Source organism: Bufo bufo, chromosome 3, assembly GCF_905171765.1.
Source record: "Bufo bufo chromosome 3, aBufBuf1.1, whole genome shotgun sequence".
Taxonomy (NCBI): domain Eukaryota; kingdom Metazoa; phylum Chordata; class Amphibia; order Anura; family Bufonidae; genus Bufo; species Bufo bufo.
This window is the reverse complement of record NC_053391.1, coordinates 455592235-455619004: the sequence shown is the minus strand read 5'-3', so window position 1 is coordinate 455619004 and position 26770 is coordinate 455592235. Positions and strand designations below refer to the sequence as shown.

Genomic DNA, 26770 nt, shown 5'->3' with positions numbered 1-26770 from the left:
GGACGTGGTGCAGCACCTCTAAAGCACTTTGGCCCTGTTGGTTTCTGACCATACAGGGATCACGTCCACCGAAAATGAGTGCATAGGGGTTTGATCTGGTCCATTGGTCTGGCTGTACTATATAATATCATAAGAGTTATTTGTCATGTATAACTAATGTACGGCTGTAACGAATGACAGCCTGGTATGGATGACAACTTCACTAGTGTCATCAGTGAGGAGAAAATTGTGTTTTTCTTCACGTAAGCATTGATGCCTATTAGGACACTGAATCGGGTGTCCCCTGATGAGCCCAGGTTATTGGTGTGGGCGAAACATGTTGGGACTGAGGCCCCATGTGTGTGTTGTTGCTTTAGGGGAGCAACTCTAGGCGCCGATAAGATTGTATCTAAAACAATAGTGTATTTGGCATCGTGATAGACAGCTGCGCCGTGAAGTATAACACTATATGCACTGAGCAGCTGCCTAGAAAGTGTACATAGAACATTGTATATATCCAACATCTTTACTCTTCTGTATTGTTTAAACGACATTACAGGTTCTTCTAAAAAAATTAGCATATTGTGATAAAGTTCATTATTTTCTGTAATGTACTGATAAACATTAGACTTTCATATATTTTAGATTCATTACACACAACTGAAGTAGTTCAAGCCTTTTCTTGTTTTAATATTAATGAATTTGGCATACAGCTCATGAAAACCCAAAATTCCTATCTCAAAAAATTAGCATATCATGAAAAGGTTCTCTAAACGAGCTATTAACCTAATCATCTGAATCAACTAATTAACTCTAAACACCTGCAAAAGATTCCTGAGGCTTTTAAAAACTCCCAGCCTGGTTCATTACTCAAAACCGCAATCATGGGTAAGACTGCCGACCTGACTGCTGTCCAGAAGGCCATCATTGACACCCTCAAGCAAGAGGGTAAGACACAGAAAGAAATTTCTGAACGAATAGGCTGTTCCCAGAGTGCTGTATCAAGGCACCTCAGTGGGAAGTCTGTGGGAAGGAAAAAGTGTGGCAGAAAATGCTGCACAACGAGAAGAGGTGACCGGACCCTGAGGAAGATTGTGGAGAAGGACCGATTCCAGACCTTGGGGGACCTGCGGAAGCAGTGGACTGAGTCTGGAGTAGAAACATCCAGAGCCACCGTGTACAGGCGTGTGCAGGAAATGGGCTACAGGTGCCGCATTCCCCAGGTCAAGCCACTTTTGAACCAGAAACAGCGGCAGAAGCGCCTGACCTGGGCTACAGAGAAGCAGCACTGGACTGTTGCTCAGTGGTCCAAAGTACTCTTTTCGGATGAAAGCAAATTTTGCATGTCATTCGGAAATCAAGGTGCCAGAGTCTGGAGGAAGACTGGGGAGAGGGAAATGCCAAAATGCCTGAAGTCCAGTGTCAAGTACCCACAGTCAGTGATGGTCTGGGGTGCCATGTCAGCTGCTGGTGTTGGTGCACTGTGTTTTATCAAGGGCAGGGTCAATGCAGCTAGCTATCAGGAGATTTTGGAGCACTTCATGCTTCCATCTGCTGAAAAGCTTTATGGAGATGAAGATTTCATTTTTCAGCACGACCTGGCACCTGCTCACAGTGCCAAAACCACTGGTAAATGGTTTACTGACCATGGTATTACTGTGCTCAATTGGCCTGCCAACTCTCCTGACCTGAACCCCATAGAGAATCTGTGGGATATTGGGAAGAGAAAGTTGAGACTCAAGACCCAACACTCTGGATGAGCTTAAGGCCACTATCGAAGCATCCTGGGCCTCCATAACACCTCAGCAGTGCCACAGGCTGATTGCCTCCATGCCACATTGCCGCATTGAAGCAGTCATTTCTGCAAAAGGATTCCCAACCAAGTATTGAGTGCATAACTGAACTTCATTATTTGAAGGTCGACTTTTTTTGTATTAAAAACACTTTTTTCTTTTATTGGTCGGATGAAATATGCTAATTTTTTGAGATGGGAATTTTGGGTTTTCATGAGCTGTATGCCAAAATCATCAATATTAAAACAAGAAAAGGCTTGAACTACTTCAGTTGTGTGTAATGAATCTAAAATATATGAAAGTCTAATGTTTATCAGTACATTACAGAAAATAATGAACTTTAGCACAATATGCTAATTTTTTTAGAAGAACCTGTATATTGAGCACGTGTCTATAAAGTGCATATATAGCAGTATATTCTGCTGCTCTGCGTACCTATGCTTTATTATTTTATGTACCTAGACTAGGTCATCGCCAACTGGGCATCCGACCAGACTCTGCCCAATAGATCCCCGAACAGGGGTAGTCCAGGGCATTACAGGAGGTTCCTGAACATGGGATCGCCCCTATCGGGGCGGCCATTCCATTTTTTAGGCAAGGATAAGTATCATAGGGGCGTATCTAGGGACAGGCCCAAACCAGGAAGTTTATTACCCTGCCTAGATCAGTGTCCTCAAGAACCTTGGTGAGGAACCGAAACACTGTCACAGAGCGCACTAAATGCATATTCACTCATGAAGTGTCGGTATTCTTTTCTTTTTCTTTTTGTGTTTTGTCTTTATGGGAGTTTGTTATTTTATACATACTAAATATTAAAGGCTACGTTTTATGACAGGAGGTACCCTGTGACTATCTAGTGTGAAAGTAGCCTTACTCTCCCTTCTAAAAGAAGTTAGGGCTGGTGGCAGTTGAAGGATGGAACAGAACATATGCGTCCACCTCAGCAATGTTACTCAAGCGGACAGAGAAATAAGAAAAAGAATAAACAGCAGGTGGCGCTGGTTTGAAAAATGTAGAATATTTTTTGTGGGACACCACCTTTTTTAATTTCCTGCAGCCCTACAATCTAATAGCTTTATTATTCTGATTATTGTAGACAATAGTTTTTTTGGTAACTTCTTCCTAGGTTCCCTGAAGGGAATAGTGCTGTAACCCGGTATTAGTTGTAGTAACACAGTGTACTAAGATTAGGACATGCCTGGCTGAAGAAGGATTCACACTTCATTCAACCTGGAGGCAAATTAGAAAGCTGATCTTCTTAGAGAGAAGAAACCATGCCGTTAGTCTTTGATTTCCGAGAACGGTCTCCTTAACTGGTCATATGGTGGACTTGGGTCTATTAATACTGTCTTGTATGTCGTGTGACATGGGATTTTCACTACATTTGAGGATTAAGCAGTGACAAAGCTAACAGTTTTCATTATGTCTGCACATCCCTTATCATATGTACAGCGCCATAATAATTAATAAATGATAATAACAGAATGGTTTGCATATTCTGATGCACAGTGACTCGGATGCTGCTCCTTCTACCTCCTCAGGCCAGTCTCAGATGAGCGAGTTGACTGTAGGAAACCCACTCCGTGTGGGGGTGCGTGCTCTCCTGGCCTGAACTCTGCTGCTGTGATGGGACCTCACGGCATTATAATGATGTATAATGCTGTGTGTCCCTGTAATGAATTGCACTGACAGAATGCCGTCACTACATCTGATGTTGGTCAGGGAAGCGCAGCATTGTACATCATTATAATGGTGTGAGGTCCCGTCACAGCAGCAGTTCAGGCCAGGAGGTCACCCCCTCCCCCCCAACGAGAAGCCTGCTTCACGCAGTGAACTTGCCCGTCTCGTCGACTTGCTCTACCTGCAGTCCAGAGACCGCTTGTGATCATAAAAGGGGTTTTCCAGTTTCGGTAAGATTACGTGGTACTTACCGAACAGATTCCGTCCTGCCTCTCCGGTTCTCCCAGCCAGGCTTTGTCTGCATCTGTGATAAAAAGCACGTGACCGCTGCAAGCAAATCACTGGCCTTTTCGAAACGGCAATGCCGGCTCTGCAAGGTGTCAGTTCTTTAATTTAGGCTGTTCCCCAGCTCAGGGTTGGGCAAGCTCGGCCCTCCAGCTGTTTTAAAACTACAAATCCCATCATACCCTGCTGTAGGCTGATAGCTGTAGGCAGACTGGGAATGATGGGATTTGTAGTTTTACAACAGCTGGATGGCCGAGTTTGCCCAGCTTCCTGTAGAAACTAGACAACCCTTTAAGGGGTTGTAAAAGAATGTGTTTTTTTGGCAATCTGTGTAGTAATGTGCACGTCCACCTCCTGAGGTGGTTGCACATGCTCTGTTCAACTTCAACTGCTACCAGCCATATCTTCTGTTAGACGCTGTAACTGTAACATGGGGAGGGTTGTGGCAGAAAGGGCACACCCCCTCAGCTGTGATTGGGATAGAGCTGCAGCAAAATGGACACGCCGCCCGAGCTGTCAGCCTGAAGAAAATCTATTAGAGCAATAAACGGGAACACCTCTGGTTCCAAGCGCACATGCGACAAGCCAGCCAGTTTAACAAGTACAAATCTGCTGACCGATTCCCTTTAAATGGTTCTCTTCAGTCGTCCTTTCCTGAATTTTAAGTGGTGATTGTTGTTTTTCAGTGTTTTGGTATCGATAACCGAGCTGCAGTCAGAAAGGGGCGTAGAAGACAACTCATGATAACCGATACAGGTCTAGGAATAGCCGAGAGTAGGTCTACCTGAGGTTCTCCTGACGACGGGCCTATATATTTCAGAGGCTGCGTCCCAGCGTGGATATTGAATAGTCTTGGAGACTATAATAAAACCGAGTTTGATGCCATCTATTCCTTCTACAGATGTGAATGAACTTAAGGAGAGCCTCTACGTGCTTGTAAAGGAACAGCAAGTACTTGCGACACAGACGGCCACCACCACCCTTTCCGCCATGAGACTAAAGCAAAGACTGGTCATACTGGAGCGGTATTTTATTGCACTGAACAGAACTGTTTTTCAGGAAAGCATTAAAGTAAAATGGAAAAGTAACACCGTCCCTCCTCCTGCCGCGGAAAAGAAAGGGTAATTTCTGCTGAATAGCAGTCCATGCCTATAAAGTATGAATGGATGCTCAGTTACTGTATTCATATACACACCGTACTGTAGTAAGAATGCTTTCAAAAATAGAAGTGTTCATTTATTATCAGTTAACAAAATGCAAAGTAAATGAACAAAAGAGAAATAAAAATTCCAGTAAATCAGCGTTTGGTGTGCCCAACCTTTGCCCTCTAGGTACACTTGTTGTTCCAGACACATTGGAGAAATACCCACAGATCTTCTGAGGACGTAGGCTTGCTCAAATCCTTCTTTCTCTTTATGTAATCCAAGTGGATTTGTGGTTAGTTCTCCAAGATGTCTGGAACAACCTTCATGCCGTTCCTTCAAAAACTGTGCAGGTGTATGTAGAAGAATTGAGGCTGACTTGAAGGCAAAGGGTGGTCACACCAAATATTGATTTGATTGACATTTCTCATTTTTTCATTCACTTAGCATTTTGTTAATTAATAAAAATGATCCAACACTTCTATTTCTGAAAGCATTCTTACTTTGCAGCATTTTTTCCATACCTTCCTAAAGATTATTGCACAGTGCTGTATATAGGGTAGAAAGCACATTTCACATCATTGCTTTATGTCTAGAAAGATTGCACATTAAGGGCTCTTTCACACCAGCGGATGCCGTGCGGGTAATGACAAGCCCCGTTCCGGACAGCAGAGACACGGAGCACTAACACGACTGATAATGCTCCGTGCCGCTCTGTGACCTTTTTACTACAAAATCACGGTGACAACTTTATCTCTCTGTGATTTTGTAGTAAAAAGATCAGAGAGCGGCTCGGAGCATTATCAATCATGTTAATGCTCCATATCTCTGCTGTCCGGAACGGAGCTTGGCTCTCCATCACGCTCGTGTGAAAGAGCCCTAACAGGTTAGAATATATTATCAGACGCTGCCCCCGTTAGTTTTCGTCTACCCTTTTAAAGAGGAGCTTCGCCATTTCTTAAGGAGGGGCTTGCACCTCTCCTGACATGTCTGTTGTAGGTACTACTTACATTCCACATGCTGGTCTACTGTACTGTACTTGCAGATTACGGGAGTACAGTAGACCCGAAGTCGGACCGGAACTCCCAGTATCATAAGTTACCATGATGCTGCGAGTTGGCGTCAGAGGAGCAGTGTTCAGTCCAGAAAATATCTCTATCCCACAGAGCGTGTCCCGAAGCTAACACGCTAATGTGAAATTAGTCTAAAGGTGGTGGTCCAATAAACTAAAGAGCGCCAAAGCAGCTCCTTGACCACTTTTTATAGTGTTTTTTTTTTTCCCTTTTAATTTGCTTCGTCTTTAGCGAGGACATTTCTTCATTACATTGTCGGCCTCCTTTTTATTTGCCGATTTTGTCATCTAAAGTTCGAACACCTTTGTATTAATTTCTCGTCTGTGTACTTTGTTGTTTCTGACACTGGTGACTTCATCCCTTGCAGTGAGGACATTTTTGAGCACACCTTTCATGCACACAGCTCACGTCCAGTTGGCCAGGGGGTGGAAGGACTTGCTAGAGTGGGCTCCCGAGCTGCCCTGTCATTTGCCTTTGCTTTCCTGCGGAGAGCATGGAGATCTGGTAAGTCTGTCGTTTACAGTCTGTGTGTGGTTTGTATTTTTATTGTGTGATAATGATGCCCATGAGCACCAGACTTGCGTCATTTTATGATATATATATCATGCCTGCCCAGGTTTGCAGGTAAACAACTTGAATGGACATTAATGGGAGTGTCTGGTTTTTGCACAAGCTGCCCCTGCAGCCAATCCGAGGTCTCAGTGGTCTTGTGCAATGATACGCCCATTGCTGCTGATTGGTAAGGGTGGGTTTACATCACCGTTATGGTTTCTTACAGGCTTCTGTTTAGCATTCCGTCATAATACAAGTCTATCGGCAGCATAACGGATCCGTCCCGGTTTCCATTATGCAGGACTGGACTCCTGCATAATGGAAACCAGGATAGATCCGTTCTGCTGCCGATAGACTTGTATTATAAAGGATCAAAACGGAATGCCTCTTACAGGCTTCCGTTTTGACTTCCGTGTTATGGATTCCGTTATTTTCCGTTTTATAACCATGCTATAACGGAAAACAAGAACAGAATCCATAACGCTGATGGGAACCCGCCCTTAGTGTTTCATTGCTTGAGGCCAGCTGCTGCATCCGGGTCAACATAGCCCAGCCAGGAGAACCGGAGTGGCTGTCTGGGTTCTGCTAGGTAAGGAATGGTCTTTCACTCAAACCTGGAATGTTGTTCAGTTTCACTCCTGAAACCGGACAACCCCTTTAAGCAAAGATGGGAGCCTCTGTGCTGCATTGGCTGGGGATTGAGAAGTTTTTTTTTTCGCCTTGTAATATTATAACATTTGTATACTCCTGTAACATCAGTTTGATGACTGCACAGAACTGGCCCCAGAACATGCTGATCTCCCTTATCACACCTCAGCAGCTGTTACTGTTTGCTTGGTGACCTGTAGTGTACAAGAACATGAGCCTCGCTGAAAACGCCAAACCTCCTGCATGCCCATATGTATGTAGTACATGTAGCTAATGTACTCGCTTCCAGTGTGTGAACGGGCTGCTGGAGGAGAAGTCATATGGCATTTATTGTCCATGAGGAGATGCCCGCTGGTGTACCAGCTTTAATTAAAGTAATTGTATGTGTTATTAGAAGTAGCCCGATCTGTAAAGTTACCAATGCATATGCCACAACCACAAATGGCAGGGTCTTGGTCTTCATCATTGGTTGTACCAGGCCCATTTTTGGTTTTGCATTTTCATTTTTTCCTCGCCCCGCGTTCCAATAGCGATAACATTTATTTATTTTTTGCGTGACAAGATACATTTTTTAACGGCACCATTTAATTTACCATTTCTGTTATTGAAAAACAGGAAAAAAATTATTTGTGGGGTTAAAATGAAAAAAAAAAAAAAAAACTTCCACCAAGGTTTCTCTGGTTTTGACATCACGGGGTGCACGGTACGCTAAAAATAACATAATGTTTTTATTCTTATGCTCAATACGAATCCAGTGATGCGAAACATTGTAGGTTTTTTATTTAAATTTTTTTACTATTTAAAAAAATTTTTTTTTTTTTTTTTTTTAAAATCTAACTTTACTTTGCGTCGCCATTTTCGGACAGGCCATAACTTTTTTTTTTTTTATATATTTTGGTTTACAGAGCTGCATGATGGCTTGTTTTTGGCATAGTGAACTGTAATTTTGATTGGTACCATTTTTGCGGTACATCTGACTTTTTTAACACTGTTCAAATTATTATAATTTTTTTTGGGGGGTGTAAGGTGACTAAAAAATGGTGACTTGTGTGTTTTATTTTTTTTATTTTTTTTCTGTTACGGCATTTATCAGACAGGAATTAAAAAATATATATTTTTGGACATGGCGATACCTAATATGTTTATTTTTTTATTGTATATATGTTTTTGTATGTACATTTGGGAAAGGAAGGTGATTTAGACTTTTAATATTTTAATGTTTTTTTTTCCTTGCGTTATACAATTTTTTTCCACCTTTTTATGATGTCCATTTTTGTTTTTTTACATTATCCAGGTGAAGATGCAGATCTTTGTAGTGAACTGTTACAAGAATCCCTCGACGCCCTGAGGGCTCTTCCTGAGGCCACACTCTTTGATGAGGGCACAGTTTCATCTGTCTGGCTTGAAGTTGTTGAGCGAGCTACAAAATTTTTAAGGTCTGTTACAGGGTGAGTTTGCAGTGATGTTTTTAATGTGTGTGTGTGTGTGTGTGTGTGTGTTTTTTTTTTTTTTACTCATTTATATGATTTTATTACCAGTTGTGTTTAAAGGGAACCTGTCACCGGGATTTTGTGTATAGAGCTGAGGACATGGGTTGCTAGATGGCCGCTAGCACATCCGCAATACCCAGTCCCCATAGCTCTGTGTGCTTTTATTGTGTAAAAAACCTGATTTGATACATATGCAAATTAACCCGAGATGTGTCCTGTACGTGAGATGAGTCAGGGACAGGACTCATCTCAGGTGAATTTGCATATATATCAAATCGTTTTTTTACACAATAAAAGCACACAGAGCTATGGGGACTGGCTATTGCGGATGTGCTAGTGGCCATCTAGCAACCCATGTCCTCAGCTCTATACACTAAATCCCGGTGACAGGTTCCCTTTAATAATACAATATTTCTATGTACATATTAATGTCATCTGAGTCTGGATGCTTCTTCTATTGATGAGACCCATGTAAATGGACACTGTCGACACTGTTGTAGTGGTTGTAGTATCAGTGTCACTGGACTAATGTGTAAAAGGTCTCGTATTACATACCTTGTTATGAGCTTTAATAGCCTTCATCTGGAAATTCCCTTTAAAGGGGTTTTCTGAGTTTTTAATAGTAATAAGGTATCCCAAGGATAGGTCATTGGTATCTGATCAGTGGGGGTCCGACACCTGGCACCCTGGCGATCATCTATTTGAAGAAGTCATGGTGCTTCTGTGTGTGCTGCTGCCTCTTCCCAGCTTACCAAACACAGCGCTGTATATTAGATAGTGGCAGTGCTTGGTATTGCAGCTCAACCTCAATCACCTGTATGGGACTGAGCTGTGCCTAGGCCATGTGGCCCATGAACGTGAAGTCACACAACCTAGGAAGAGGCTCACCGTAGCGTTGCGGCCTCTTCAAACAGCTGATCTGCAGGGTTCCTGAGAGGTGGACCCCCAGCAATCCGATATTGATCACCTATCTTGAGGATACAATACAAGTTCCTCTGCATGAGCACCTCTAGATGACTTTTTAGGTTCTGATGCTTATTTGGTATTGTAATCTACAATCCTTGTTCTTGCAGACAGACCCGAATACTAAAGACCCAATATCATGTTGAACATGGTGTCTGCAGGAGGAGCTGAGCAGAGTGATCTCTAGTTTTGGGGGAAAGGTTCACTTGTAAAGAGAACTTCTAACTTATTCCCGCTCATTCTATACTTAGTAGACTAGTGGGGAGGGGTCTTCTTCCTGATTGACAGCCTTACCTGTATGACTCTACAAACGGCTATAGCTGTCAATCACTGATGGCACCGCCCACTGGACTCCTTAGCCTAGAAAGAGCAGAGATTTAGATGAAAGAATTACGAGTTGTACTAAATCTATTTCCGTGAAACTATATATCAATCTGGTCTGCTCCTGCGACGCTAAAACAGGATGCTGGCAGCGTGTTCAGCCTGACGGTTACCCTTTACCAACCTGACCATCTTGATGAATGTGTTCATACTTTTTATTTTATTTATTTTATTTATTTACTTATTTTATGGCGAGGCGTATTTTCTTTGTTGAGGCGTATCATCAGTTGATTTCGTTTATTCATGTACTTTTTTTTTCTTTTCCCAGTGATATCCACGGTGCTCAGAGTCCTAGGGCTGCAGGAAACATTCCACTTCAAGACCAGCACCTAGCACTTGCCATATTACTAGAGCTTGCTGTACAGAGGGGCACTCTCAGGTCAGTAGGGATTTTAGGAACGATCTGCTTTCCTATCTTAAAATTGTGGGGCACAATTTTATTAATAAAGCGCCATAGCTGGTGGAGCATCCGCCGAAGTTATGAAGGGGCGCCGGCCTCTCCATAACATTGGCGCATCCAGCGCCAGTTCTAAATGTAAGCCAGCTTTCGAGCTGTCTTACATTTAGGCTACATTCACACGACCGTATGTGTTTTGCGGTCTGCAAATTGCGTTCTGTATGGCATCCGTGTTTTTTCTTTTCTTTTTTTTTTTTTTTGGCGGATCCATTGTAACAATGCCTATCCTTGTCAGCAAAACAGACAAGAATAGGACATGTTCTATCTTTTTCACGGGGCTACGGAACGGACATACGGATGCGAATAGCACACGGTGTGCTGTCCGCATTTTTTAGCGCTAAAAAAGACCCAGAACGGACACTGAAACAAAATATGTTCGTGTGAATATAGCCTTAGACCATTTTCTACTCCTAAAATGGGCCCCGCCCGTGCCACGCCCACAATTTCAGATCTGGTGTGACCGGGAAAAGTCGCAGATAGATATCTGCGCCTGAAATATGCCTAATTTAGGCATATTTCAGATTAGTAAATGACCCCCTGTATTTGTATAGAATGATACCATGATGATGGTTGCCATTTTTGCTACTCGACTGCATCGCGTAAGGGTCCTTTCACAAGTCCGTAAGTGTTTTGTGTATTCGCAAAACACGGACATCGGCAATGTGCGTTCCGCATTTTGCGGACCGCACATCGCCGGCACTTAATAGAAAATGCCTAATCTTGTTTTTTCGGGAGCGGAAATGCGGACTCGGAAGTGCGGATCCGCATTTCCGTATCCGGGCAGCACATCGTGCGGCCCCATAGAAATGAATGGGTCCGCAATTCCGTTCTGCAAAATGCGGAACAGAATTTCAGACGTATGAATGGAGCCTTATTCTGTACAGGAAGAGCATGTTCACCACCCATAGCAGTGTTTTTGACTTGTCCAAGGCATTCCTAGAACCCTGCCAAGGTAATGAATACGTGTCTGCAGCAAAAATGTCTGCTAATCCATGGGAACTTTATTCAGTTGATGGCTGGAGCAGAATAGACCGCTATATGTGGGTGTGACTTAACAAGCAGTTTGTGGTGATTTCCCAAGATCCTTTGCATTAGCATCAATTACAAATAGTTCTTTCCTATTAAGATTTATCATTATAACCGCCATTGTGTTAAAGGTGCTGTTCAGGATTAGAAAAACATGGCTGCTTTGTGTGCGGTGTTACAGCTCAGCCGCACTCGCGTTGAAATTGAGCTGCAATACTGGATGCAACTCGTGGACCAGAGTGTTTCTGTTTTTTGAAGGAAGCAGCTGTGATTTTCTACAGTAATCTTGCACTACGTCTTTAAAGGCTATGGACACTTTTGGGGCAATTTTTGTATGATTGACAAGTGTTACTCTGGAAACGGACAGATTTTTTTTTTTTAAACCTGTATCTCAAAAATGGCTGAAAACTTTATACAAAGACCAACTGAAAAAATGATTTTAGCCAAAATGAGTAAAAAGCAATCATAGAAAATGACCCTAAAGGTATCCATAGCCATTACGCAGTGATACGATAATTGCTGCTCCCTTCAGGTTATAAATGCATACATAAATATATAGACATTGCACCCCCATATAGGGAATGCATACATACTGGCTGTCCTGTTGCATTGTGTGCTTGGCATCTACAGTCGTGGCCAAAAGTTTTGAGAATTACATAAATATTGGAAATTGGAAAAGTTGCTGCTTAAGTTTTTATAATAGCAATTTGCATATACTCCAGAATGTTACGAAGAGTGATCAGATAAATTGCATAGTCCTTCTTTGCCATGAAAATTAACTTAATCCCCAAAAAAAAATTCCACTGCATTTCATTGCTGTCATTAATCACTACAGGACCGCCGTACGCAGGATTGCCTCTTTGCGGCGGCCCTGTTATTCTGAGTGGACGTGCCTGCGCGTCCTCTCGCGAGACGCGAGACTTCCTGTGAACGTGCGCACACAGGAACCGGAGGTAAACGAGTGGATCTGCAGCCTGCCAGCGGCGATCGTTCGCTTGCAGGCTGTAGATGCGATTATTTATTTATTTTTTTAACCCCTAAAAGGTATATTAGACGCTGTTTTGATAACAGCGTCTAATATACCTGCTACCTGGTCCTCTGGTGTGGTCCCTTTTGCTTGGATCGACCACCAGAGGACACAGGCAGCTCTGTAATAAGTAGCACCAAACACCACTACACTACACCCCCCTCCTTGTCACTTATTAACCCCTGATCACCCCATATTAGACTCCCTGATCACCCCCCTGTCATTGATCACCCCCCTGTAAGGCTCCATTCAGACGTCCGTATGTGTTTTGCGGATCCGATCCATGGATCCGCAAAACACATACGGATGTCTGAGTGGAGCCTTACAAGGGGGGGGATCAATGACATATAGCCCATATAGACTCCCTGATCACCCCCCTGTCATTGATCACCCCCCTGTAAGGGTGGCTCCATTCAGAGGTCCGTATGTGTTTTACAGATCCATGGATCGGATCCGCAAAACACATACGGACGTCTGAATGGAGCCTTACAGGGGGGTGATCAATGACAGGGGGTGATCACCCCATATAGACTCCCTGATCACCCCCATGTCATTGATCACCCCCTTGTAAGGCTGTCTCCATTCAGAGGTCCGTATGTGTTTTGCGGATCCATGGATCGGATCCGCAAAACACATACGGACGTCTGAATGGAGCCTTACAGGAGGGTGATCAATGACAGGGGGGTGATCAGGGAGTCTATATGGGGTGATCACCCCCCTGTCATTGATCACCCCCCTGTAAGGCTCCATTCAGACGTCCGTATGTGTTTTGCGGATCCGATCCGTGGATCCGCAAAACACATACGGACGTCTGAATGGAGCCTTACAGGAGGGTGATCAATGACAGGGGGGTGATCAGGGAGTCTATATGGGGTGATCACCCCCCTGTCATTGATCACCCCCCTGTAAGGCTCCATTCAGACGTCCGTATGTGTTTTGCGGATCCGATCCATGGATCCGTGGATCCGCAAAACACATACGGACCTCTGAATGGAGCCTTACAGGGTGGTGATCACCCCATATAGACTCCCTGATCACCCCCCTGTCATTAATCACCCCCCTGTAAGGCTCCATTCAGACATTTTTTTGGGCACAAGTTAGCGGAAATTGATTATTTTATTTTTTTTTTTTTTTCCCTTCCCTTACAAAGTCTCATATTCCACTAACTTGTAACAAAAAATAAAATCTCACATGAACTCACCATACCCCTCACGGAATCCAAATGCGTAAATTTTTTTAGACATTTATATTCCAGACTTCTTCTCACACTTTAGGGCCCCTAAAATGCAAGGGCAGTATAAATACCTCACATGTGACCCCATTTTGGAAAGAAGACACCCCAAGGTATTTTGTGAGGGGCATGGCGAGTTCATGTAAAATTTTATTTTTTGTCACAAGTTAGCGGAAAGGGAGACTTTGAGAAAAAAAAAAAAAAAAAAACAATTTCCGCTAACTTGTGCCAAAAAAAAAAAACTTCTATGAACTCGCCATGCCCCTTACGGAATACCTTGGGGTGTCTTCTTTCCAAAATGGGGTCACATGTGGGGTATTTATACTGCCCTGGCATTGTAGGGGCCCTAAAGCGTGAGAAGAAGTCTGGAATCCAAATGCCCTCCTAAAAGATACTCATTGGATTTTGGGCCCCTTTGCGCACCTAGGCTGCAAAAAAGTGTCACATGTGGTATCGCTGTACTCAGGAGAAGTAGGGAAATGTGTTTCGGGGTGTATTTTTACATATACCCATGCTGGGTGAGAGAAATATGTAAAAATACACCCCAAAACACATTGCCCTACTTCTTCTGAGTACGGCGATGCCACATGTGACACTTTTTTGCAGCCTAGGTGGGCAAAGGGGCCCAAATTCCAATGAGTACTTAAAGAGGATTCAGCTGCGGAATCGGAGTGCCACCAGTGCAGAGCTTGCTCAGGAATGGCAGCAGGCAGGTGTGAGCGCATCTGCACGCACAGTGAGGCGAAGACTTTTGGAAGATGGCCTGGTGTCAAGAAGGGCAGCAAAGAAGCCACTTCTCTCCAAAAAAAACATCAGGGACAGATTGATCTTCTGCAGAAAGTATGGTGAATGGACTGCTGAGGACTGGGGCAAAGTCATATTCTCCGATGAAGCCTCTTTCCGATTGTTTGGGGCATCTGGAAAAAGGCTTGTCCGGAGAAGAAAAGGTGAGCGCTACCATTAGTCCTGTGTCATGCCAACAGTAAAGCATCCTGAGACCATTCTCATCCAAGGGAGTGGGCTCACTCACAATTTTGCCCAAAAACACAGCCATGAATAAAGAATGGTACCAAAACACCCTCCAACAGCAACTTCTTCCAACAATCCAACAACAGTTTGGTGAAGAACAATGCATTTTCCAGCACGATGGAGCACCGTGCCATAAGGCAAAAGTGATAACTAAGTGGCTCGGGGACCAAAACGTTGACATTTTGGGTCCATGGCCTGGAAACTCCCCAGATCTCAATCCCATTGAGAACTTGTGGTCAATCCTCAAGAGGCGGGTGGACAAACAAAAACCCACTAATTCTGACAAACTCCAAGAAGTGATTATGAAAGAATGGGTTGCTATCAGTCAGGAACTGGCCCAGAAGTTGATTGAGAGCATGCCCAGTCGAATTGCAGAGGTCCTGAAAAAGAAGGGCCAACACTGCAAATACTGACTCTTGGCATAAATGTCATGTAATTGTCGATAAAAGCCTTTGAAACGTATGAAGTGCGTGTAATTATATTTCACTACATCACAGAAACAACTGAAACAAAGATCTAAAAGCAGTTTAGCAGCAAACTTTGTGAAAACTAATATTTGTGTCATTCTCAAAACTTTTGGCCACGACCGTATGTTGATCCCATGTTCATATGTGCCCGCATTGCTGCGAAAAATAAAGTATAAATATATGCAAATTATCCTCTAGGAGCAACGGGGGCGTTGCTGTTACACTTAGAGGCTTCGCTTTCTCTGCAACTGCCGTGACCTCTTCACTTTGACAGGGCCAGATGTGATAATGGTTTCACTGCTAGGCGCAGTGAATCAAAGTGGAAAGGGTGCAGCAGTTAAAGAAAGAGGGAAAATGTCTTTTACCCCAAAATGAGTAAAATGCAATCCTAAAAGAAATTGCCTCTGAAGTTGTACATAGCCTTTAACTACCACCCAACTCTGAGACTCGTTATGTGTTTGTTCTTGCATGTCCTGTATAAAAAATGTGCTCAGTGCAATTCAAGCATTATATGGATGCATAGAATTATAGTTAAAAGTTTATTAATTTTTTTTTAAAGATTTTATTCATAATGTGTGTAAATTGCATTCATTTATATTTATTTTCCCACTAGCCAAATGTTATCTGCTGTTATGCTGCTACTTCAACTCTGGGACAATGGAACGAGGGAAACTGATAATGAGAGGTCCGCCCAGGGAACCAGCGCGCCTCTCCTCCCTCTACTACATCGGTTCCAGGGTATTGTGTGCAATAAAGATGTTCATAACCTGGAAAAAGAAATTCAGGTACGACTATATTGTGAAATTGGATAACCCCTTTAAAGAGGACCTGTCACCTCTCCTGACATGTCTATTTTGGTAACTACTTGCATTATCCATGTAATAGTCTGTGTTGTGCTGTTCCGCTATTATTTCTACTAGACGTGTATGAATTGTCAGCTGTCTGCAATAAAGTCCAGACTGGGCAGAAACATAGCCTCCACTGGGAACGCCCAGGTAGACTTTTGTTGCTGTCTGCAGGTAATTTATTCATAAACTTCTAGAAGGAATAGTGGCGGAATAACACAACATAAAAGTATATTAAAGGGGGGGTTAGCCCATCTGGAACATTTATGGCATATATAGGATATGCCATAAATGTCAGATAGGTCTGGGTCCCACGTCTGGGACCAGCTCCTATCTCCAGAACGGGGCCACAAAAGTGAACAGAGAGCAGCCACGCTTGCTCAACCAACCTCTGTTCACCGCTGTGGGATTCTAAATATAGCCGAGCACTGGCAGTGCCATAGCGGTGAATGTAGAGGTGGCTGCGCTTGCACAGTGTGCCCTCTATTTACCACTGTGAGTTCCCAAAATAGCTGAACATGCTCACTCATCTATTTTCAAAGCTTCTATAGCGATGAATGCCGCATATGCGCTGTGTTCGGGGCAGCCCCGTTCTCTGGATAGCAGTGGTTCTCCGCTCTGGCACCCTTTCCTGTCTGACATTGATGGCATATCCTAGCGATAGGACATTGATGTCCTAGATGGGCCAACCCCATTAATAGATGATCCAGAATTCTAACATGGGGAATGCAAGTAGTTGCTAAAACAGCCATGTCAGGAGAGTTGACAGGTCCTCCTATATGGTGCTGCTGATTTGGATCATTCGCACACTTTCACTTGAATTATGTACATTTATTTATTTTTTCTAGGTGCTCTCATGTCCTCTAAGCCCAAATGAAAACTTTTTGCGCTATCTGATATTGCCTCAGGACAATGAGCTAGCTATTGACTTGAGGCAAACTGCAGTTGTTATTATGGCACATTTAGACCGATTGGCCGTGCCATGCATGCCTCCACAGTGCAGCTCACCGACCTCACATAAGGTATGCGCGTTTCCTCTTCTCGAAATATATGCATGTACTTACCTTGTAGCTTCTGTGCAAGTGTTCAACTAACATCATATCTTTCCCACTTAAAATAGCTTTGGAGCTACTATCCTCTTTACATCACTGGTATATCTCCTGTGCAGGCTGGTACTCCGCTGGGCAGGGAGATGGGCTCTGCACTGGCACTCAGAGAAGGTGCAGAATACGTTGCAATTATTGTCCCCTTAAAAGAGTAACTAAACCTTTGTGTAAAATGTTAATAGGATGGCCTAATCCCCTAATAAAACTTTTTCTAATATACTTTATTAATTTTGTATTTTTATTATACTTTTTTCTTCCCTAAAGTGCACCATTCACTGTGAGCTTAAAACTCAGTTCCCTGTACACCGCCGAGAGCTCAGCGGTGTACGGAGTGTGAAATTGACGAATGAGGCCGCGTAAGCAGGGAGTACGGGCAAGAAGCGCATATTCACAAGTAATTCCAGGGACCGCGCTGATGCCAGCAGTAAGAACACAATGCAGACTCAACACACGCTCCAGCAGGCAGCTGTTATCAATCCACTCCTATGGACGTCTCCTGCAGCGTCTTCCTACCAACCGAAAACGTCGATATATGGCACCAGTTCCTTCACAAGGAAAATAAACACATAGCGCGCTACCCAAGTGGTAAAAGTATGTATACAATTTATTTCTTTTCCTTGTGAAGGAACTGGTGCCATATATCGACGTTTTCGGTTGGTAGGAAGACGCTGCAGGAGACGTCCATAGGAGTGGATTGATAACAGCTGCCTGCTGGAGCGTGTGTTGAGTCTGCATTGTCTTCTTACTGCTGGTATCAGCGCGGTCCCTTGAATTACTTGTGGATTTGACTGTTTTAAGGAGACTGAACCTACTCCTGGATAAGGGTTCCGCTGCTTATTTGTGTCTGTGCACCTAGCTCTCTTTTTTTTTTTTTTTATCTAAGGAGCGCATATTGCTGCTCCTGCCCGTCATCCCCGGAGTATTACTAACTCTTGGCATAGCACATGGGTACCCTGTACCCATGTACTATGTCAGGATTTGCTGAGCGGAGCGGGCTCCTCCCTGTGAGAACTGCATGTGAGCTCTTACCTTAGCGAAATAGGCAGAAGCAGGAGCCCGCTCTGCTCAGCTAATCCTGGCATAGTACATGGGTACAGGGTACCCATGTGCTATGCCAAGAGTTAGTAATACTCCGGGGATGACGGGCAGGAGCAGCAATATGCGCTCCTTGCCCGCACTACCTACTTATGCGGCCTCATTCGTAAATTTCACACTCCGTACACCGCTGAGCTGCCTGCGGTGTACAGAGAACTGAGTTTTAAGCGCACAGTGAATGGTGCCCTTTAGGGAGGAAATCGTATCGGAAAAATACAAAATTAGTTGAAAAAGTTTTATTAGTGACATCATATTAAAATTTGATACAAATTTTTAGTTGGTCTTTAAGATACATCCACAGCTAGAAACTCGCAGACTTGCTACCTTGAAAATCTATCAGCGAGTTTCTCTGAAAATCCGCCTCCGCAAAAGACCCTAGACATGGGCTGGTTCTTGCAGCAGCATTGCTACCGGAATCACAGCAATTAAACTGCGATAGTTAATAGTTAAAAGACGCAGGTAAAACTTGCAGCATAAATTGAAAACGCGCAGCGAAAGTCAGTTTATGCAGTTATTTATTTTTTTCTATTCATTGTGTGGATGGGATTTCTGAAATCGTATTCACTTTGCTAGCGCTGTATGCAGGGGATTTTCCACATGCAGTGTAATAAAGTATAGCCGTTAGGCTGCATTCACACGTCCGTGCTGTGTTGTGGACCTGCAAATTGCGGATCCGCAACACACCAGCCCGGCACCCCTATAGAAATGCCTATTCTTGTCCGCAGCTGCAGACAAGAATAGGACATAATCTATCTTTTTGCGGAGCTGCGGACCCAAAGATCGGGGCCGCGCTTCGCAAATGCGGATGCGGACAGCACACGGTGTGTTGTCCGCATCCATTCCGTCCCCATAGAGAATGAATGGGTCCGCACCGGTTCCGCAAAATTGCGGAACGGATGTGGACCCATTTTGCGGACGTGTGAATGGAGCCTTAGACCTCTTTCACACATCAGTACATCACGGATGGTCCCCACAGACAGCACACATATCCATTGACTTTTAATCTGTGTACTCGCACAGTAGTGGTTTTCCATGGACCACGGGTCTGTGGTGACACCACGGAAGCATGCCCTTTTATTTTTTTTTTATAGATCCCTCACATACATTATAATATGTGGGCCCATTAAAACCAGGATGCCATCCATGTTTGGTCAGTGGTTTTCACAGATAGTTGCTAGGAGACACTCGGGAAATTAATTTTCAGCCTAGCGATGTCCGTGGAATACAGATGACACTTGGAGAGCAAAAGGCAGACACACAGACCAAACACGGATCCTTCACAGACCTCTTCATGGGTGAACCACTGACCATCTTCTGATGGATGTTATCACGGACGTGTGAATGAGGCCTTAGGAGATCTTAGAACTTGGCATGTAGGTGAGGCTAGAATTACTACGGGGGTTGCTAACCAGCATCTTCATCCCTACTTCATCCCTACTTTACAATCCTGAAGGCTGCATTTATTTTAGGAAGGAGATCAGCGGATCCTCCCCATAAAGCGGTCTGTACAATGTAATGCTCTATATTTCAGCTGAATACATTTTATTATTAACCTGATGCTGTATGAAGTGGAAAATGGTATTACTGACTCCCCGGCTTCAATCTTTTCTTTGTGTTTATGTGAATAATAATACAGCACGTTTCTTCCTCTAATAACGAAGGCCGAGCTCGCATGTGCTTTGTGAATTCCGTTTTTCTGTTCGAGCACAAAACTTTCAAGCTGTGATGAATCCATCACATGTCAGACGCCAGCAGATCCTGTTGACTTATAATGGGGTCCTTTTAGGGTTCTTCATGGCAACTGTCATTTTATGAAGAAGAAAATGGTGCACCATGCGGAAGCCATTTATATCTGTGAAATGTGATGGAATCTGAGATGTGAACAAGCCTAAGACTGAGCCTTTTAGTTTTTGTAGCCAATGAAACGTATTCTTGACCAAGTTATACTGGTTATGCTGCATCCTAGTGGATCCCATTGACTTTTTATTTATTTATTTTTATATTATGTGCATTGAAACAGGCTAGAAGAGAACTAGAATTAGTATGATCAGCAACTTTCCCAAATGTTATGATTAAAGGGGTATTCCGGTTGCATTTAGTTATCCCCTATCCTGTGGATAGGTGGGGGTCCTACTGCTGGGATCCCCACCGATCATGAGAATGAGGGCCCTGTACCCCCTTCAGAGCTCCTGAAATGAACGGAGTGGCTGCTCGAATGTGCGCCCTGCCGCTCCAGTCATTTCTATGGGAGTTCCGGGGATGCAGCGCTCTGCTATCTCCGGAATTCCCATAGAAATGAATGCGGCAGCTGCACACTTGCCTGACCGGCCGCTCCGTTCGATTCAAGGTGGTACGTGACCCAATTCTTGTGATCAGTAGGCGATCCCATCGGTAGGATCCCCACTGATCTATTAGTTATCCCCTATCCTGTGTATAGGGAATAAATGAATCGAACCAGAATCCCCCTTTAAGAAGCTTGACTGTATAATCACTGCATGCTTGGACTATTGATCTTATATATATCTATAAAATATCATGGCAATCTTCCCTTTTTTTCGGTTTTATAGGGCTCCTTGCAGGAGGTAATCAGTTGGGGTCTTTTGGGGTGGAAGTATTATGCGAATGTGAGTGGCCCGATACAATGTGAAGCTCTGGCTACGCTTGGTGTTACACAAATAGCCTGCGCTGAGAAGTGTTTCCTGATACTTTCCAGAAACGGCAAGGTTTACACTCAGACGTACAACAATAATACACTGGTAAGCGGCAGGGTGAAGAAATTCAGGTTCCGTTGAATTTCATGCTTATGCATTTACTGTTACAAAGTGATGTCTGCCTGAGAGAAGAAATGACATTATAATAGCAACATGATCCATTTTATGTTAGATATGGGTTTCATGCCTGTTTTGGGTTCTGAATAGTCTGCTACACACTTTACTATGGCTAAGGTCTAAATCGGGGCGTATTTTCCTTCCCTAAGCTACTTGTGTGCACGAAGCTCAGGGCGTGCACTGTTCTGGCCCCTGTCTAGAGGATAATTGGCTTAGAGACCAATGGAGACATTTGTCTCCAGGTCAGTGTCTACACGGGCATATGGACTTCACTGCATATTCAAATCATTTGTGTCTTGTAGCTGCAAGACGGATGATTTTTAGTATGGCTGTCTGAATATGTCCTCACTGCAGATTCTTTACAAGAAGAAATGAAAGACATGAAGGCAAAATATATTCGGCTTTCTGCACTCCCACCATTCCCTTATGGAAAGGGGTAAGTGGCTGCCAGACACATCGGCCCCTCTTTTTGTTTTCCGTGACAAAGGATCATCTACATGGGACAGCCTTGATGCCCATGCACATTAGATAGTAGATGACGGTTACCGAATATGTGTAGCTAAGTTTACAGAGGTAAGACTTTTTTAAAGCCACATTTGGGCCTATTATCTGGAACGAGCGTTCCTTTACGAAATGCTCGTTGATCGGGAGAAATGATTGGAGATGCAGACACCTCAATCATCATTCCTGGGCAGCAGATTGTGCCGTCCAAAAAGCAATCTGCTGCCCAGCAGCAACGATTTTGTATGAGGACTAACGATCGCAGTAGCATACTGTAGAAGTGATCGCTGCATGTAAATGCTGCTCTTTACCGCCACGTCACCAGTGAGAAGTTAAGCAGCATTTAGACGCCATGAAGAGCAGCAGAATGTCTGGATGGAAGCGTTAAGTGGAGGTAAAGGGCAACATTTACATGCAGTGATCACCTCTACAGTGCGGATGCATAAAAGGCTTGTCTGCCTGCATGACTTTCTCATTCTTACTTGCACATCATTACTATAATTTGTACTATTTCATATACGTGAAAGCCTTCATAAGATAGTAATACATTAAAGGAGTTGTCAAAGTTATTTTTTTGTTCTTTTGTATGTGTCTAACTAATCAAATGTACTGGGCTTTCAATTCACTTACTTCATCTACAGTGTCCCTGTTCTCCTAGTTAGCTGAGGCTTACATGACCTGTGATGTCAGCTTCTTTCCCTGCTCTGATAACATTACGTGCACAAGCCTGAGGAGCAGCTCTGACTCTGTACACGGAGCCTCACTGTGAAGGCTGTGCTGGTTGGAGTGATAAGCCACACCCCCTGTACTGCCAATCTTCTGGCCAGACTGCCCAATCTCCCCTCCCACTGGATTCTTCAGCAAAGTGTAATCCCTTCTACTATCAGCAGCATAGACGCAGGGCTGGAGGCTGTGCCTTAGGTGCTGAACAGCTGCAGGGTTTCCTCTTCTCCAGGCACTGAAGAGATGCTGTGCACAGGATCTTCCCTCACCCTGCAAACACAGAGCTGACAGACTAGAGGAGTTCTCTCCTCTGTACTCTTCTGTTGACTGTGAGGAAGTGTCTGCAGAGCATTGCACAAGAAGTGGTAGATGTACACTGTGTGCTGTCCGCATCTTTTCCGGCCCCATTGAAAATGAATGGGTCCGGATCCGTTGCGGAACAGATATGGATCCATTTTGCTGATGTGTGAATGGAACCTAAGACGGGCATCTAAAACGCTAATCTTAATAAATGTGCCCCATAGTCTTTAGTTCATTTAGGAAGAGGCTGTAGTCATAAACTTGCTGCATGTTATTTAAATCCATGTACATTATCTGGTTAACCTGGTGGCACTTATCTCCAGGAAAGCAAATTATCAGATAGGTAAAAACCCCTCCTGTCTGAACCTTGTTGCCATAACCGTAGATGGGCTGTTAAAGGGGTTGTCCCATCTCGCCGTCCGCTGAGGCCAGAGTTCAGGAAACCGCATAGCCTGCTGTGCTGCACTGTTTGCGTAGCTTTCATGCGCTACTATGGGGTACATACAGTCATATACTATGCAGCATCCATTGCCCCACTGCCTTCCTGTAGATTTGTTCTGCAGTAGTTATGGTCCCTCATTGGGCAGTCTAAACGCACCTTAGGGGGGTTTCCAGGATCCTGGATAGATGCTACATGAACTAGAATTGTGCTGGGTTTCTAGCTCCATTCAAAGTATAGTGTGCACAGGTATTGTAGGAGTGGCTCCCATTCTGGTACTCAACCCACCCTTGTATTACATGGACAGCCATTCATGTCATTTTTTTGCTTCTGAAATGCCTGGCTAAATCAGAAGATTCAACCCCCTCCACCCGACGGCTGCATTTTGTAAGGGGATGTCTGAGATTAATCTCTATATCTGTCTTCTTGTGATTTCTCTTCAACCAGGGACCACAGCTCGTGCAGGGTCTTGCCTCCCGAAATATTGTGAAGATTTATTCTCATTCTGATGGACAGCATTATCTGGCCTTATCCTCCACTGGTGAACTATTTTCATGGGGTTGTGGTGATGGTGGAAGACTAGGTCATGGAGACACTGTGTAAGATTTTTTTTTTATTATTCTATTAAACCTTTTTTTATTTTTATTTGCTAATTCTGGTTTTGTGTTGATTTCTAAAAACCTTCATTTTCTTTTTCTTTTAGTTCATTAGAGGAGCCTAAACTGGTTTCTGCCCTGTGTGGCAAGCAGTCTGGGAAGCAGATTGTTCACATTGCATGTGGCAGCACATACAGTGCCGCCATCACTGCTGACGGAGAGCTGTACACTTGGGGCCGAGGAAACTATGGAAGACTGGGACATGGTGTGTATACCGTTTTATTCCGACAAATATAGGAAGTTGACTGGTGCAAAAAAAGCTTACTTCCTTCAACCTAGGACTTTGGTAATTGTGCATGAAGATAACATATAGTGTCAGTTGTGAGCCGCAGCATTCAGGGCAGGTGGCATTCTTACCCTGATAATATGTGATGTCATATTTTAATAGTAGTTTTTTAAGTATGGTGATATTGGGGCTGTTAACACAAAAAAAACTCTCATTTATCCAGCTAGATACCATCGACAAGAATTGCTATGTGCTAAATTAGCTTTACATAAAATGATGAAATGTTGGGCATAAGGATCTTCTCATTTTGTTCTGGGGTGTCCATCATAAGTATACATCGTTAGGATTTCCCCTAACATATACCTCTGACAGATGCCCGTGTGTAAGCATACAGTGGCATCCATCGCCTATAGGCTGCCATTGTAATAGAATAGTGTTTTACGCATAATCTATATTTTTTTCTGGATGTCTGATGTGCAGTCCCTGTTCCATACATTTTTTTTTTACAGTTCTGATAGATATACATATCAGATGTCAGGTAGTCACTAGTGTAACTTAATGATAATGTAATCACAGAGTACCTTCACCAGTGTAAAACGTAACCTTTACTGATGATCATTAAAAATCACCAAGTGTATGGAACAGGGCAGAGTACCTTCACCAGTGTAAAACATAACCTTTACTGATGATCATTCAAAATCACCAAATGTATGGAACAGGGCAGAGTACCTTCATCAGTGTAAAATGTAACCTTTTAGGCCTCATGCACACGACCGTTGTGTGCACCCGTGGCCGTTGTGCCGTTTTCCGTTTTTTTTTTCGCGGACCCATTAACTTTCAATGGGTCCGTGGAAAAATCGGAAAATGCACCGTTTTGCAGCCGCATCCTTGATCCGTGTTTCCTGGCCGTGAAAAAAATATGACCTGTCCTATTTTTTTCACGGCCAACGGTTCACGGACCCATTCAAGTCAATGGGTCCGTGAAAGAACACGGATGCACACAAGATTGGCATCCGTGTCCGTGATCCGTGGCCGTAGGTTAGTTTTTATACAGACGGATCCGAAGATCCGTCTGCATAAAAGCTTTTTCAAAGCTGAGTTTTCACTTCGTGAAAACTCAGAACCGACAGTATATTCTAACACAGAAGCGTTCCCATGGTGATGGGGACGCTTCTAGTTAGAATACACTACAAACTGTGTACAAGACTGCCCCCTGCTGCCTGGCAGCACCCGCACCTGAAGGGGTTAATTGTGCTGATCACGGCCCCCTGTAAGAGATCAGGGCTGCCAGGCAGCAGGGGGCAGACCCTCCCCCCCCCCCCTCCCCAGTTTGAATATCATTGGTGGCCAGTGCGGGCCCCCCCCCTCTATTGTAATAATAGGTTGGTGGCCAGTGCGGCCCCCCCCCCTCCCTCTATTGTAATAATTCATTGGTGGCACAGTGTGCGCCCCCCCCCCCCTCCCTCCCTCTATTGTAATAATTCGTTGGTGGCACAGTGTGCGCCCCCCCCCTCCCTCCCTCTATTGTAATAATTTGTTGGTGGCACAGTGTGCGCCCCCCATCGGCCCCCCCTCCCTCTATAGCATTAACAACATTGGTGGCCAGTGTGCGGCCTCCCATCTCCCCCCCCTATCATTGGTGGCAGCGGAGTTCCGATCGGAGTCCCAGTTTAATCGCTGGGGCTCCGATCGGTAACCATGGCAACCAGGACACTACTACAGTCCTGGTTGCCATGGTTACTTAGCAATAGTGCGGGAGCTCCACCTACTGGTAAGTGTCAGGTCTGTGCGGCGCATTGCTAAATGAACTGTCACTTACCAGTAGGAGGAGCTCCCGGCCGGACACAGACATCGCAGCTCCCAGGTAAGTATGAATCTTTTACTATTGTACTATTGCTAGTAACCCGCTGCCACCAATGATCGGGGAGGGGGGGGGGGGGGAGATGGGAGGCCGCACACTGGCCACCAATGTTGTTAATGCTATAGAGGGAGGGGGGGCCGATGGGGGGCGCACTGTGCCACCAACGATTTATTACAATAGAGGGAGGAAGGGGGGGGGGGGGCCCCCGCACTGGCCACCAATGATATTCAAACTGGGGAGGGGGGGGGGTCTGCCCCCTGCTGCCTGGCAGCCCTGATCTCTTACAGGGGCATATGATAGTACAATTAACCCCTTCAGGTGCGGCACCTGATGGGTTAATTGTGCTGATCACGGCCCCCTGTAAGAGATCGGATGCTGCTAGGCAGCAGGGGGCAGTCATGTACACAGTTTGTAGTATATTCTAACTAGAAGCGTCCCCATCACCATGGGAACGCCTCTGTGTTAGAATATACTGTCGGAAATGAGGTTTCACGATCTAACTCATATCCGACAGTATATTCTAACATAGAGGCGTTAAAATATACCATCGGATTGGAGAAAACTCCGATCTGATGGTATAAAAGGGACTCCAGACTTTACATTGAAAGTCAATGGGGACGGATCCGTTTGAAATGGCACCATATTGTGTCAACGTCAAACGGATCCGTCCCCATTGACTTGCATTGTAATTCAGGACGGATCCGTTTGGCTCCGCACGGCCAGGCGGACACCAAAACGACTTTTTTTTCATGTCCGTGGATCCTCCAAAAATCAAGGAAGACCCACGGACGAAAAAACGGTCACGGATCACGGGAAAACGGAACCCCGTTTTGCGGATCGCAAAAAAAATACGGTCGTGTGCATGAGGCCTTACTGATGATCATTCAAAATCACCAAGTGTATGGAACAGGGCAGAGTACCTTCACCAGTGTAAAACGTAACCTTTACTGATGATCATTAAAAATCA

General features: G+C 44.3%; 1 protein-coding gene across 4 annotated transcripts in view; it reads left to right on the top strand.

Annotated features, from left to right (window-relative positions):
• The window catches only part of HERC2 (HECT and RLD domain containing E3 ubiquitin protein ligase 2), a 222288-nt gene that overhangs the window by 48021 nt on the left and 147497 nt on the right, over nucleotides 1-26770 (top strand). For 3 of the 4 annotated variants that reach the window (XM_040425137.1, XM_040425134.1, XM_040425135.1), the window contains exons 5-13: nucleotides 4639-4858; nucleotides 6320-6456; nucleotides 8447-8600; nucleotides 10255-10365; nucleotides 15837-16008; nucleotides 16917-17090; nucleotides 20837-21025; nucleotides 23508-23659; nucleotides 23764-23921. In XM_040425137.1, coding sequence (XP_040281071.1) covers nucleotides 4639-4858; nucleotides 6320-6456; nucleotides 8447-8600; nucleotides 10255-10365; nucleotides 15837-16008; nucleotides 16917-17090; nucleotides 20837-21025; nucleotides 23508-23659; nucleotides 23764-23921 — 1467 coding nt within the window. The remainder of the gene's footprint in view (nucleotides 1-4638; nucleotides 4859-6319; nucleotides 6457-8446; nucleotides 8601-10254; nucleotides 10366-15836; nucleotides 16009-16916; nucleotides 17091-20836; nucleotides 21026-23507; nucleotides 23660-23763; nucleotides 23922-26770) is intronic. The other variant, XM_040425136.1, reaches the window with a different exon arrangement.